The sequence below is a fragment of the Arvicanthis niloticus genome, chromosome 7, assembly GCF_011762505.2.
Source record: "Arvicanthis niloticus isolate mArvNil1 chromosome 7, mArvNil1.pat.X, whole genome shotgun sequence".
Taxonomy (NCBI): Eukaryota; Metazoa; Chordata; class Mammalia; order Rodentia; family Muridae; genus Arvicanthis; species Arvicanthis niloticus.
In genome coordinates, this window is record NC_047664.1 from 4,440,605 (window position 1) to 4,456,275 (window position 15,671).

The following is a 15,671-nucleotide window of genomic DNA, read 5'->3' on the forward strand; positions in this document are numbered from 1 at the left end:
GATTGGGCAAGAGATGAGTTTTATATAACAACAGGGTTCACTGGAGCCTGGCAATGGTACATATGTACCCGAAGCAGAATTGCAGTTTGAGAACTGAGTGGGATATGGAACTCGTTCAGGTTCAGCCTGGCTGGTGAAACGACAATATCTCTAAAAAAAGAGAAAAAAAAAAAAAAAAGAAAAAGTGGGGGTGAGGGTTAAGGTCAGGCTGGGCTGTAGCTCAGTGATGGAGCACTTGCCTAGCACGCTCAGGGCTTTGGCTTCATTCCCCAGGAAAACACAGATGCCTTACAGAATGTTTAGCATAGTGTTTGAAAACATGTCCATGTTGAAGTTTTAGACAACCAGAAATAAAAGTGTTTTCCCTTTTATCACAAAAAGGATTACAAATCAGCACCAGAAAGCAGTTGGTAATGGGATAACGCTTTCCAGACTGCCAGAGTGTTAACTCCTTTTGCACTCTATTAACTTGTCAAGTGTGGGATGGAGCAGGTATAACGCCAAAACCTGGTTGGGGTTTTTAGTTCAGATGCAGTATGCCTCAAGAGGTTACTAAAAGGCACATGTTAGATAAGAAATGATTGGGTGAACTGCAAAGAGAAATGATCCCATTATAGACATGAGTGCATAGAAGCCTGCAATGGCGGTACAGGGAGAACCGAGGACCACCAGTTCACACTGGGGCAGGAGGATAAACAGCTCTACATGGTTTGGTGGTAAACAAAACTCTGGTTGAGCCCTTTCCAGCCCCTGGAACCAGAACTGTTGTAGATACCAGAGGTGTTTTTTATTTTAAATATTTAAATGGGAAATACTAGTAGACCATCAGATCCCCAAAAATCTCGGATTTAGGAGCTTTAGGTTTCAGATTTTTGGATTAGGGGTGTTTGTAGAGTGAGATTTTGTGGCTTACATTTGTAAGGGGTATTTGAATTTTTTTAAGTGGTTGTCTGCTTTTGTTGTGTGACTTGTATTGTCTAGCAGAGTTTGGGAATATTCTACTTTTTTGAACTTTGAAGAGTAATGCTAATTCTTCAGTTATCTGGCATAGATGTAGACCTTAGAGAAATCACCTGAGCCTGTTTGTCTGTTCAGAGAGTCCTTATATATTGAGTCAGTTTTGGCAGTTCATGTTCTTATTTTTTGGTTTGTTGAGACATAGTTTCTCTGTGTAGCCTTGGCTATCTTGGAACTCACTCTGTAGACCAGGCTGGCCTCAGACTCACAGAGATCCACCTGCCTCTGCTTCCTGGGTGCTGGGATTAGAGGCATGTACCACCACTGCCTGGTATATGCTTGTTGTGAATAGGAAAGTTTTACAATTTGCATGTCATTCTTGTAGGTAGGCCATGTTAATGTGAAGAAACTTAGATGAGGTATTACTGTACAGTACCTTGGTGGCTGAGGAAATTGAACTAATGTGCTATTGGAGTGAGTAGATGAGCTATATATATATGGTTTATTTTTAAGTATGCATATATACTGTGTCTCTGTGTATGTACATTTGAATATAGAAGCCTACAGAGGCTAGAAAAGGGCATTGTATCCCTTGGAGCTGGAGTTACAGGTTGTGAATCAGCTCCTGGAAACAGGAGCTGTACTTGGCTCTGCTGGAAAGGCAAAAATTCTGTTAACTGCTATTTCTTACCCCTTATAGTTACATTTTAAGTGTGTGCTCACTTCTGGGTGTTCCAATCTGTTGGCCACTGTTGCCCACAGCCTTCTGCTTTGTTTGCAGTGTCCTCTTTCGTTTCTGTTTCTAGTAGAGTTGTCTTGGTTTTTAGTTTTACATGTCTTTTTCATTTATCTGTGTCTTAGTTTTTTTCATGTCCTTCTTTCTAATTTGTTTTAGCATAGTTCATTTTCTAGTTCCTTGGCATGGTTACTAAGTTCCCTAGTGATGTCTATTTTGATGCAGTGATTAAGAGTGAGGTTTTAGGTCACTGGTACAGCAAATCCCTGTGAATTCTAGGACTTGAGGTAGCCTAGGCTACATACTTACCCAGAGCTTGTCTCAGAGGTACCTTTCATAGATTTACTGAGAGAATAAGAAGCTAACCTGCCACTGATGTATTGATGTATACATTTTCTGCTTCCTGTCTGCTATTGGTTTTTGTTTCATTGTATTAAAGTCAGATAGGTGCTTTCAGGTCATGGCAGTGCAGTTTGTGACATAACGCCTCACCGTGATGCAGTTGATGATGAGTGTACAGGTTTCTCTGCTGGGGCGTTTGCAGGGAGCCTTTCCTCCAGCTCACAACGTTGTTTATTTTCTGCAGACACACCCAGTACTTGATTATGGATTCATTCTTGGGGCCTGGCTCATTATTTGCCTCCTGAAGTGCTCTTCCTCCACACGTAGTCAGGGGTCAGGGCTTCCATGTAGGACATTTGAAGGAATGAATAGATGGCCAGTTGTGGAGGCTAGGAGTCAGGCATTACAGCTTTTCAGGAGGCTGGGGCAAGATGGTAAGTTCAAGGCCTGGCTGAGCTACCAAGCGAAAAGCCTGGGGTGAGGGTATGAAGAATCAACAAAATAAACCCAGACCAGCTGGGGATTGTAGCTCAGAGCATTTGCTGTATGCGTGAGGTTGTAGTTCTGTGGGGAGGGGGGGTGTTGGGTTGTGTGTTCATAGCCTAGTGATGCAGAGAGAAGAGAGCTGAAGTCATACCCATCTCTTGCTTCTTCATGAGGCTGCTGGTGGTGTTCCTGCTGTGCCCATACTCCCCTGTCATCAAGGCCGTATATTCTCCTTGTCTGTGTGTTCTGTTTTCTTCCTGCCTCCTCAGACAGTCAGATAATCCAGGATAATCCACTATCAACCTCCCTCTCCATAACCAAATGCACTGGTTACACAGTACACCTCACTGCATAGAAATCATTCCCGTGAGTTTGTGCATCTGGGTCTGGAAATGTCTTGCAGTTTCTGCTTCCCATCTTCAAATCAACATTCTCAGGTCACAACAGTAAGTAAAAACTTACTGTGGGATGGCACAAGGCAGGTGGCAGCACCTTAATTGTGTGTGTTGTCAGGCCCAAGGACTCCTTCCATCCTTGTCAGAGTCTTCTTGTAACATTCCAAACCGATTATCAGTCTTATCTGCAAAGACTGTTTTTCCTATGGGAGACAGCATGCAGAGGTTGAGGAGATGAGGGTAGTGTCTTTTATGGAGACATGCTTTAGCCTATCACACAGAAATGTCTAGTGGACCTTGAATAGCATTGTTTTGTTTGTGACAGTGATGGTGTGCAGTTCTAGGCAAATAGAGTAGCCCTGGCACTGGGGAGGAGTGTTCTCATGCAGACAGCACAGGGTATGCAGGTCTGTGGTTTCTCAGTGTAGTCCCCGGAACAGCATCACCTCAGGAAATGCACCACTTCTCAGAAAGGCAAAACTGCAGGTCTCATTACAGACCCTACAGAAATCAACAGGACAGTGGCAGAGCAGGCTGTACAAGAAACCTCCAGGTGGTCTTTTTCTTTTCTAAAGTACTGGCATCATCTGTGCCCAAACTATATTTGTTGGTCTCTCCAGGGTTGCCTGCTAAATACTAACATGAGTTTGGGATTTCTGGTTCACAAACTTTCTGTAGAGATAGAAACCCTTAATAACTAATTCCTGGTCCTGATGAATAGAGCGATTCAATAGAAGATACCTCTGGGCTGTTTATTATCAGCTGTCATTGTGAGTAAATGTGGTTATTTCTTAGTGTTGGTGTATCCAGAAATAGAAGTAAACTTTCCCTTATTTCTTGAAACTGTGAACTAAATTTATTATCCTGAGTTTTACTTGATTATTTTAAATCAAATACATATTGGAATTAGAAAATTTAAATCTCTTATTTAGTCTGCATTATTACTACGGTGCCATTGAAACTGTGCCATATGGGCATGATGGAACACACCTTTGATCTTAGCCCTTGGGAAGCAGAGGCAGGTAGATCTCTTGAGTTTGAGGCTAGCCTGGTCTACAGAGTGAGTCACTTAGAAGTATGTTTTATTCATGAACACTCAACTCTCCTCATACCTGGGCTCTACATCCATGGATTTAACAAACCCCGTATTAAAAATATTTGTGGGGGGAGGGGAGAGTTTGTGTTTGTACCAAGTACATACAGACTTGTCTTTCTTACTGTCAGTCTCATGTCTATAGAATTCACATGGTATTCATTTTTAGAAGTACTGAAGCAATGGTGTAAAAGTACATGGAAGAGTATACATGGGTTGCACACAAAGACTATGCCATTATATATAATAGATCTGACCATCTGCAGACTTTAATATCCATGTAGGGTCAGAACTAATTGCCCATAGTTTGAGGACCAGTATTACCATTGCTATTTTATTATTAATAATATTATTAATAGTATTATTAAATATACAATTGATATATTATTTAATATATTTAACAACATACTTAAAAAATAATATTTAATAATATAGTAAATATACTATAAATATTAATAGTATTAAAATTAATGAAAGTAATTGATATAAAATAAACATTTTTAAGAACTGCAAATTATGTTTCTTTTAAAAATATTTTATGTGTACAAGTGTTCTTTTTGCATGTATGTCTGTGTACCAGGTGTGTGCAGTGGCCACAGAGGTCAGAAGTGGGCATCAGAGGTCCTGGTGTTACAGATAGTTGTTGCTGCCCTGTGGATGCTGGGACCTGAACCTTGGTCCTCTGCGAGAGCAGCAGGTGCTGGGAATTACTGAGCCACTTCTCCTGCCCTCTAGACTTTTAAGTTTTTTGCTGGGATAGGTTATTGTTCCCCTTGAAAAGGAACTTAACAATCCATTGAATATTAAATTAGTCATGTTAATTGTTGAACACTTTTAGATATTTTATGAAAAAAGAAACTTTTAATTTTAAATTTAAAATAGTGTATTATAGGTACAGTGTTTTTCCTACCTGAAATGAAGCAAGAAAAACCTAAGCGATTGTTTTTTTACATGTATTGTTTCAGGCTTGATTTAATTTTGGATGAGATTATTCTTGCATCGAGATGTTAATAAGCCAAAATTTAGGTAAGTAGAACACTTTATTAAATGTTACATATTAAAGTTGGATTAATAAAAAAAAGAGTTTATAACTTTAAAACGTGCCTACAAGTCTAGAATTAAAGAATTTCAGTAAAATTTTACAGTATGCTTTTAACTCTTTGACCACCTTGATTGAGTTGATGAATAGGAGTGAACAGGCACAGAGTGAGCACTGGAGCAGTCTTAGTGTCCTCCTTAGTACTGAGTCTCCTGACGTTTACGGGGCCCTAGCATGGTAGCATGTCAGAAAATGTGGTTGGTGTTGCTTTAGCCACTGCTGGTGATCTCCCACTAGGTAGTACAAGATGTGTTAACTTTTTTTTTTTTTCCCTGTAGTGGAGAGAATATAGTACTCTTCTCTTGATTTTACTTTATTTCCTTAACAAAACAAACATTTAAGCCATGACTACTTCCTGTTACTGTAATGTGAAAACTGGTGAGAACTGGCATGTTTAGTAATATGTGTACATGAGTTTGGAGGCCAGAGGTTACTCTGCATTTTATTTAGGGAAGAAAGGCTCTCTCTGAACCTTGCTTAGATAGCCAGCTCACCAAAGGAACAGCTGTCTCTGTCTTCTGAGCACTGGAATTACAGGCAGGCCACCATGCTGGCTGTCTGTGGGTGCTGGGATGTGAACCTGGGTCTTCACACTTGCACAGCCAGCACTTAGTCTACGGCCCTTCTCCCCGGCTCTGTCGTGGCTTTTCTCATATAACTCTGCTGGCCTTCTAAGGACTGTTGACTTTTATAAAGGTAATTTTGCTGATATTTGTGTCTGAAGAATGCTTTGTAGAAATGTAAAGCTTTTGAAATGATAAAACTCCATCAGTCAGTAAACATGGCCTTAAAATAGAGACTAAAAAAGAACTACAGATGGTGAAGCTGCCAAGCGTCTTGAAGTAGAGAAGAGGAGGCTTACACTGTATTTAAGGTCTTGTGGGTGAATACGCAGTACCTATAAGAACCTTCCTCTGGTTATATACATCTGCAGGGATACATATCTGCCTTACTTGGGATTCTGCAACATTGGATATGGACTTTCCTTTTTTGTCATGTTATAATTAACTTTTAGCAATGTGTGAACTTTAAAGTACAGAATTGAATGACTATATTGTAATTTATATTGACCCACTCATGTATATATAGAAAATTTCTAATAGCCTTGTTAAATTTCTTTAGCCTGGTTTAGTTTTAGCTGTTTTGTGGGAAGAGTTATTATTTTTATGTAAGTATACTATAGTGGTCTTTAGACACACCAGAAGAGGGCATCGGATCTTTTTATAGATGTGAGCCACCATGTGGTTGCTGGGAATTGAACTTAGTACCTCTGGAAGAGCAGTCAGTGCTCTTAACTGCTGAGCCATCTCTCCAGCCCGGTTTTAGCTGTTTTTGAACTTCATATATATAGAATTATATAGCTTGTGCCTTTTTTTAAAGTTTTATTTTGATATTTTCGTTTTATTCGTGTTGTTAGAATGCCATTATTTATCTTGGGTGTTCTGTAACCCTTTGTTCTCAGTTCCAATTCTTACTCCTTCTCCCCCTCCTAGGCTCATTTCCTTTTACCCCATCAATAGCAGAAGAAAATGTAAGCTGTCTGTGTTGTGACAGGCAGCTACTCATCTGTGCCCACATGCCTAGGTCAGAGGCACTGCTGGCCGGAATCCTGTCCAGTAGTGACAGCTTTTCTTCTGTAGTGGTCATTCATTATTTCTTTTGTTGTCTCAAACCTAGAGCCGGGCCTGGCCTTATGCAGTACATTGTTGTCTGAGTTGTTGTTTCTGTTGCTGTTAAGTGACACCATGATCAAGGCAACATATGAAAGTAAGCATTTAATTTGGGGCACACAATTCCAGAAGGTGAGTTTATCACCATCATGGTGGGGAGCATGGCAGGAGGCAGGCAGGCGTGTTGTGGGAGCAGTGACTGAGTGCTTACATGTTGAGACATTGAGACAGAGGGGGGGAGAGAGAGAGAGAGAGGAAGAGGGAAAGGGAGCTGAGAATGGGCTGGGCTTTTTAAAACCTCAAAGCCCACCCACTTCCAACAAGACCACAATCAATCCTTCCCAAACAGTCCCACCAACTGTGGACCAGCATTCAAATACAGGAACCTGTGGAGGTCATTCTCATTCAGACCACACAGCGGCCCTGTGCCTGTGGTCACACTGTGGTCCAGTTGAAGGTAGACCCCAACCATGTCTCACTCATCTTACATGGCTCAGCGAGTATTTGTTCAGCTTGGGTCAGTAACCATTCTTTCTCAAGCAGGATTTCAGAATTGTGTTAGAGTGGGCCTGGGCACAGTTCGGCTGTTGCGTGGCCATAGGAAAGAGCCACTTAGGGCAGCATAGAGACACTTTGGAGTGAGGGTGTGTCTTCAGTCTTTTGATCAGTTGAAGTCAATAATCTTACTTTTAGTGATATTTAGCTAACTTAAATATCACTGATTTTGATTACAGTTTCCATGCAAAAGTTTTTCATCTGTTTTGTAAAAATTGAAGTATTATTTTCTAGTAGAGTATTCACCTCAGGTTGTTTTACTAGTTATTTCTTTAAGTTGAACATTTTAAAAAATGTATTACTAATGTAAGTAAAGAGAGTGGGAGAGTTGGTCACATAAGTTAGAGATGAAGAGAGCTCCCTCATTGTCCCCGCAGGTGGAAATGAGTAAAGACCAAAGCACCATGATCTAGAATTGTGGATGCTTTTATTTTATCATTATAAACATGATTTTATATATATATATAATCTCTCTATATATAATCTATTAATGAATGACTTATTTAAAAAGTTAAAGTATTTTGACAGTGTTTTTTCTTAATATTTAAAACTTGGCTGGTTGGGTTGGCTATCACAGTCAGTCGCCTGGGGTTTTTATGCCTGAAACTAGACTGCCTTGTGGCAAGTCCAAAGCAAGAAGAGGTTCTTCCCCACTGGGATCAATTTGTCTTTTCTTCATTGCGGCTTTGGCAATAAAGGCTGAATACAGAGTTAGCTACAGACCCCTTCTACTGCTGTTCTGTCTTCCTGAAGTATTTTTATTGTTAGTGTTGAATATATAACCTTGATTAACTTGTGTTTTTTCTGGGTATAAAGTGTGTGGTCTTGTTACATTGTTTGATTTGCATATCTCTTAACTCCTTGATTTGCATGTCTAGAGAGTTGAGACTTGATTTCCTCTTCAGAGGTCTTTAGATGTACCTCAATTTCATATTTTTCCTGTTTGAATACAGCCCCGGATAAAAGAATTGTTTTCATTGGTTAGATGGAAAATAATGAGCAGAGGGAGGCTTGCACTAAAATTTTAATGTCAGAAGATATTTTATAAAGATTTCACTTAATTGGACATTCATGTTGCCAAGTTTATTGGCATTTTATTTCTTCATGGTTTTGAATAGGTCTCACTGTGTAGCCTAGGATGGTCTCAGACTTGCTGCTGTCTTCCTGCCTCAGCTGCCTGAGTGCTTGGAAGATTGCAGGCATGCTCTACCTCATCTAGCTTACTAACAGATTCTCAGATGTTGTGTTTATATTGTACTAAGTGTAGAAATTTGAATTGTTAATTTTTTTCAAATCATTTAAACAAGTCTGAGTTTGACAAAAAATAATGTGGTGAATATTTTCATATTGATACATAATTATTTCAGTTTTACAGCTAATGTTATTGTTATGAACCAGATGCTCAAGCCTGCCTTCAGCAGGCATGTCATCTCCAGCTGCCAAATATGACACATGTTCACTGTACTCATCAGTTACATAGTCTTTATAAAACCTCCCGTCATCACACATATCCTGTCTGTCCGTCTGTCTGTCTGTTTGTCTGACTGTCGCCCTCTCTCTCCCTTTCTTGTCCCTGCTCAGAGGCAGCCTTTCCCCCTCCCCAGTAAGTCTCTTGTGTGAGGTCTATTGTATGATGTGCTCTTTGCAGCATTCCTTGGCTCCCACACACCAGGGTACTCTCCCTACCGTCATGAGGTACAGAAGTAGTGATGGCTAGCTTAAGGCCAGGTGGGTAATTGCAAAGCTAGAACCCAGGTCTTTTGACTTCTTCCATACTATTCTTTTGAGAAAACCAGTAAACCTTCTAACTAGTCTGAGGATTATGGAGTCTCCCTATTACATGACTATTGATCTGTAAAATGTTTTTACATACCAGTTGATTCATTTAATGACATCTGAATTTGTTATTGTAGTTTAGTTGTTTTTAGTCTATCCTTGATAATAGTTCTTAAACTTAGGGAGAAAGATGATTGGATATGTGCTACAGTCTTGAATTCCTGAAAGCCAAGGTCAATGGGCTTTACAACACACTTCAATCTATATTCAAGCATTTCATATAGATTAAATATAGCAGTTTGTTGCTGCTATTGCTGCTTCTACTCATAGTAGATGTTTGTTTGTTTATGTGTTTGTTTGTTTGAGATGGTTTGTTTGCCCCAAAATCCAGGCTGGCCTAGAACTTCACTATATATCCCAGGCTGACCTAAAATGTAAGATCATCCTGTCTTAGCCTTGGAATTTCTGGAATTATTCTGAATTCTGCTCAGACGAAGTAGACATATGTTGAGAGCTGCACTATTCCACGCTTGGGGGCCAAGATGTCAGGGACCGCTCTATCAGAGTTGGAACCCGCACTGCCGAAAGCCTTGGGGGCTAAATTGTTAGAGCCTGCACTGCCCCAAGATGCTCTGGTCAGCGGGTCGGGGTTCAGCAAGAGGGAGAGTGAGGAGGGACGCGAAGAATGGAGACCAGACAGAGTGTGATTCAGTCCCATTTATTCTCAAGTCTCTCTAGTCCAAGTCCCAAGTCTTGAGTTCCTAGTCCCTAGTCTGTAGTGCCTCCAAGTTCCAAGTTCTAAGTTCTAGTCTCGAGTCTCATCCAAGTACAAGTGTCTAATCCTAGTTGCCTGTCTTGAGTCTCAATTGCCTACTCCTTTCTTCTGTCTGCCTCTCGCCTTTTATATGTCTCACTTCTAAGCCACACCTTTAAGTCACGCCCTTAGGTCTTATCTCTAAATCACATCTTTTAAGTCTCACACACCCAAGGGAAAATCCTGGGTATCTAAAACAAGATGTTATCAGAGTGTGCTCAGCTGTTGTAGGCTATTGTAAACAAGTCTCTTGTCAGGGTATATGGCTCAAGATGGCTTCAAGGATGATAGCCGCCTTCCGTTGGCTCCCCACAGACATACTTCAGAGCCTCCCAGAGAAGTGACAAATTGAAATGTAGAAAAACTGTTCGTGATTTATCAGATAAAATTGAGGATCTGTGGCAGAAGAGTCAGCCTAAGAAGTGAGGTAAGAAAAGGGAGACTTGGTGGGACCCAGAGAGCCACATCGCTTTCAGAGTAGAGCTCATCATGAGGTAAGAAGGAGGGGTAGTGCTTGGTGCCAGGGACTAGAGAATAAGACTGGGGCCATTTTTTTTTACGGATCATATAAACCATTTAAAGAGTTTAGGTTAACAGAATAATAATAAGCAGTTGAAGGAGCTTATGTGGAAGTGATGGGAATATATCTGAGGAGATGTTGCTGCAGTTGTGCTTGTTGTTGTTGTTGTTGCTGTTGCAGTTGTTGCTGCAGCTGCTGTTGCTGTTGTTGCTGCTGCTGCTGTTGTTTTGGTTTTGATCCCAGACCCTTCTGCTAAACTTTACCTTAAATGTCTCTGGCAAAAGAACCCAGTGAAAAACTAGAGAACAGATCACAGGGATGCTAGATTGTACTGAGGATGGACTGTCCTTACAATAGTAAAGTGCAGTTACGAACATGTGGTCAGATTTGAGAGATTTTGACAGCACAATAGATCAGCTTTGGTATTTACTCACAATAGAGCTGGGGCTATGGAAGTTAAGGCAGCAGTTAGGATGCTTTATGTTTCTAGCTTTGGCAGTGGAACTGCATTCATAGATTGGAACCATGGGGCTGCTGAGTGTTTGGAACAGACAAGAACTAAGTTTTAGTTAAATTGAGCTTGAAACAGCCTGAGCCAGGTGAGCTGAAGTACTAGGTAACGTGAAGCTCTTAAGAGAGACCTGAGGGTTATCAATGCCTTTCTCTCTCATACACTCATTTTTGTTTCTTAGTATTTGACCTAAAAATTGTTGAAAACGGATTTACTTCTGTTTTGGTTAGACTTCTGTGTAGACATTTTTTTGGAGATAGACTTACAACTTGTAGCTTTGGCTAGGCTTTGTTTCTTTTGATATTTTCTTATAAGGTAAGGTACCTGGCGCAAGAAGTTCTTTGGGGAAGACAGGAGAAAGTCAAAGAATGACCTTCCCATGTATCAGGGCCTGCCTCTGGTTTCTGGAAAGGCCGGGGTGCCACATGAGAGTGTTAAGATTCCTTGCATCTAATTCCCAGAAAATCACTTTTTCAAAATATTTGTGGTACATATGCCAAGCTCCTGATTAACTAAATGACTTAAAAACATGGGATAATGGTTTGAATAAGAATGTGCCCCAGAGGCTCATACATTTGAACACTAAGACATTAGTGAGTGGCACTACTTGAGAAGGATTAAGAGGTGTGGGCCTGTCTGAGGAAGTGTGCCACGGAGTGGACTTTTAGGTTTCCAAAGCCCAAGACAGGCCCAATGTCTCTCTTCCTGCTGCCTGCTGTAATGGTAATGGACTAATAATCTCTGAAATTAAGCAAGCCCTAGTTAAGTGCTTTCCTTTATAGGGGTTGCTGTGGTCATGGTGAGTCTCTTCACAGCAATGGAACAGTAAACCACAGGACACATGGCCAGAAGAAAAGGTACAAAATATTGATACCTCCTGTAGCACCCTTTGTAGCTTCACAGATGTTTATGGTTTGCATTTTTTGATTAAAATGTAAGACTATGGTAAGTTTTTACTATTTTTTAAAAGATTTTATTTTATGCATATGACTATTTTGCCTATATTTATGTTTGCATACCACACGTATGGCTAGTGCCCACAGAGGCCAGAAGAGGGCATGCAATCCCCGGAATAAGATTTATGTGTAACTGTACTTTTTGGCTACTTGATTGGATTCTTTTACCTACTACCCTTCTCCACCCCATTCCCTTCCAACCTCACAACACTAGCCTGAGAGAAGAGGTTAAGAGGGGACAGGAGGTGTGTATCTCTTTAGACAACTACCTATTGATTAGAGGCGTTGAATTCCTATGGCAAGTCCAGTCTTCATTGTCAGGATATCTCCAACCAGCAAACCAGGAATTTAGGAAAAGCAGCAGAACTGCAAATGCAGCAGAAGGAACTTTGCTCATTTTATACCTTCTCAGGGGTCCCCAGAATTCCAGACGTGAACTGTCTTCAGCTGGGATAATCACACCCCTGCCAGAGCACAAGACAATCTGCTGCTGTGCACAATCTGAAGCAAATCCATATCCCACACCTGGTTTAAAACAAAAACATATTCATATAACATAGCTTTTTAAAAAAAGAAACCAAAATTCTCCCTTCAGTTATGTATGGTTGTAAGCCACCCCATGGGTACTTTGTCCTCTGCGAGAGCCAGCCAGGGCTCTTAGCTGCTGTGCCATCTCTTCAGCCCTTAGATGGATTTATTTTTTTGATTTTCATTTTTATTTTATATTTCTGAGACAGTCTCTGTAACCCTGGTTAACCTGGAACTTGCTGCATTCTAAAGCTGTGCCTGCATCTCTCCTAGGTGGCTTCTCTCTTCCAGCCCAGCCCCTCTGTACTGAGCACTCACTTGGAATCAAACAGGGTTCCACCCCCATACTGGGCTCTGCCTTCCCCCTTCCTGTCTGACCCGTGGATGGGGACTCCATTCCCAACTCCCAGCGCTATGCCAGTGGTACCTGGGTACACAGTAGCCTGGAACCACAGCCATTGTCCCAGACTCCGTTGTTTCCCACTGCCCACCCCAACAGCAACCCCCAGAGCTACATGTTTAACAGAAATTTGTGTGTGTGTGTGTGTGTGTGTGTGTGTGTGTGTGTGTGTGTGTGTGTGTGTTTTAAACTTGAGAACTTTTAGACTTTTTTTTGCCTGGTTTAGCAAAACCATGATATCCAGGTTTATTTCATTTAACATTTATTCAGTACCAGACATTGTTACTAATATTTTATAAATATTAATTCATTGTTTTGTAATTAATTAAAATAATTAAAATAATTATTAAAATAAACATTAAATAATAGTTATTAAATATTAAAATAATTATTAAAATAAATATTAATTAAAATAATAATAGATTAAAATTGTTATACCACTCTTAAAGCAGTATAAATAGATGTGAAATAAAGGGTTTTTGTTTTGTTTTGGTTTTTGGTTTTTCGAGAGACAGGGTTTTTCTGTGTAGCCCTGGCTGTCCTGGAACTCACTCTGTAGACCAGGCTGGCCTCGAACTCAGAAATCCGCCTGCCTCTGCCTCCCAAGGGCTGGGATTAAAGGCGTGTGCCACCACTGCCCGGCAAAATAAAATTTTTAAAATGGGGTGGGTGTATTAGTCAGAGTTCTCTAGAGTCACAGAACTTATAGGATGTCTCTATATATTAAGGGAATTTATTGGAATACCTTATAGTCTGCAGTCCAACTAATGCAACAATGGGCATCTGTGAATGGGAAGTCCAAGAATCGAGTAGTTGCTCAGTCCCATGAGGTTAGGTGTTTCAGCTGGTCTTCTGTATAAGCTGGAATCCTGAAGAAGTAGGCAACAGATGTGCTGGCAAGCAAGTGCAAGAAGAGTAAGCCCTCCTTCTTCCATTGTCCCTGTGTAGGTCTCCAGCAGAAGGTATGGCCCAGAGTAGAGGTGTGTACCACCACTCCTGGATTTGGAACTTGTTCTGTACCAGGCTGGCTTTGTACTTAGATACCTGCTGGCCTCTGCCTCCTGGGATTGAAGGTGTGTATCCTTGCCCTGGTCTAAGCTTTTCATGGCTGCTATGCCTCAAGATCTGGATCCCAGCTGTGGCCTCCATTTCTGGATTGGAGCTCATTCCATATGTAGTCAAGTTGACAATCAGGAATAGCCAGCACTCTGGGCTTGGTGCTACTCACCTTTAGTCTCAGCATTTGGGAGACAGAGGCAGGTGGGTCATTTGGACAGCCTGGTCTATATTGTGTTTTAGGATAGCCAGAGCTACATAGCTACCTTGTCTCAGAAAACAAAACACAACAAAACAAACAAACAAACAAAAAACTCACAAAAACTATACACAATTAAAATTGCTAATTCCATCTACATGCATATGCACCTTCCCTAGGTTATTTTTGAAAACACAGATATGGTATTGGTTTCCACTCACATAAATTGGCAAATTTTTTTACTGATTTTAATTATCATTTCAATAGAATCATTAAATATTTTCCTTTTTATAGCTGACTTATTTCTCTTTATGCTTAAGGTTTTCCATGTTGTGATATTTTACCAACCTCCTTTTAAGGCTGTTGTGTGTGTGTACTACATTTTATCAAGCTTGTTTACCAGTGAGCATGTAGGCTGCCCTCAGTCTACAGCTTGTGAATAATACACATATTCTGAGTGTAAACTCTGCACTCAGTTTCCTATGGGAGCTGCACCACTTGACGTTGCCTCTAACACTGTACAGATGGTTCGTTTTCTGTCTTTGTTCCTTCTTTATGTTCTCCGTGTGTGTGTGTGTGTGTGTGTGTGTGTGTGTGTGTGTGTGTATGTAGTTAACTTTTGTTGCATTTTGGTAGCAGCTGTCCTGATGATGGTGAAGTGGTGCCTCTTTGTACTTTTGCTTATTTCAGAAGAAGTCTTGTAATTTCAAGTTGGTCTCAAGACTCCTGGGTTCGAGAGAATTTTCTGTGGTAGCCTCTATAGTGTTGAGCTGCCAAGCTGGATCTTATTGATGATAATGATTCTGAACATCTTTTCATGTGCTTGCTGGCATTTGTATTGGAGAAATGTCCATTCAAATTCCTTGCTCATTTAAAAAAAACCAGATTATTGGAGCGAGTGTTGCTTCCAGGTTGTGGAAGTTTTTATATTATGGGTGTAAACCTCTTGTCATGTATAAGACCTGAAAATGTTTTCTCGCTTCACTAAGATCACTTCACTGAGACTGTTTGTTTTGTTGAGGAAAAGGATTCCTGCAGTCTCTCTGCTCACGTGTGTCTTGCTTTTGGAATCCTATCCAGGAAACTGTTGCCAAGCCTGTGTCTCGATGCTTTCCCTAAGCATTTATTTTCCTCTAAGAATTTTGTAGTTTTGTCTTAAGGTGGTCTTGCACTTGCTATGTAGCTGAGGTTTAACCTTGTGATTGGTCCATCTGCCTCTCACCTGGTATCACCATACTTGGCTTATGCGGAGTCTGTGATTGAACCAGGGCTTTGATGTATGTCCCCAGCCCTACTTTTTTAGTTTTTGTATGTTTGATCTTACTCATTTTAATGTTGTTTTAGTGGTTTGCTGATTCCCTGGAACTGGAGTTACAGTTGTCAGCTGCCTGCCATGTGGGTGCTGAGAATTGAACCCAGATCCTCTAGAAGAGCAGCAAGTGCTCTCAGTCACTGACCCTTCTCTCCAGACCCTGTCCTTTGAGATTTGTATATGAATTTCAGGATGGGTTCTTATATTCTTGTCATAAATGTCATTGGGGGAATGGCATTGAATCTGTAGGTTTCTTTATACAGTGT

The 15,671-nt window shown here is 40.7% G+C and overlaps 1 protein-coding gene and 1 pseudogene across 29 annotated transcripts in view; one reads left to right on the plus strand and one right to left on the minus strand.

Moving 5' to 3' along the window:
* The window catches only part of Znf644 (zinc finger protein 644), a 66,763-nt gene that overhangs the window by 14,879 nt on the left and 36,213 nt on the right, over positions 1–15,671 (plus strand). For 12 of the 29 annotated variants that reach the window (XM_076937817.1, XM_076937824.1, XM_034508413.2 and 9 more), the window contains one exon: positions 4,975–5,035. The exons of 2 other annotated variants lie outside the window; for them this stretch is intronic. In XM_076937817.1, the coding sequence (XP_076793932.1) occupies positions 4,992–5,035 (44 nt within the window). In that variant the 5' untranslated portion in view covers positions 4,975–4,991. Of the gene's footprint in view, positions 1–4,589; positions 4,707–4,974; positions 5,036–6,785; positions 6,876–10,265; positions 10,351–11,736; positions 11,812–15,671 lie in introns of those variants that run through there. 15 more of the 29 variants (XM_076937812.1, XM_076937820.1, XM_076937828.1 and 12 more) reach the window with 7 other exon arrangements.
* LOC117713240 (U6atac minor spliceosomal RNA) lies at positions 2,974–3,078 on the minus strand (annotated as a pseudogene).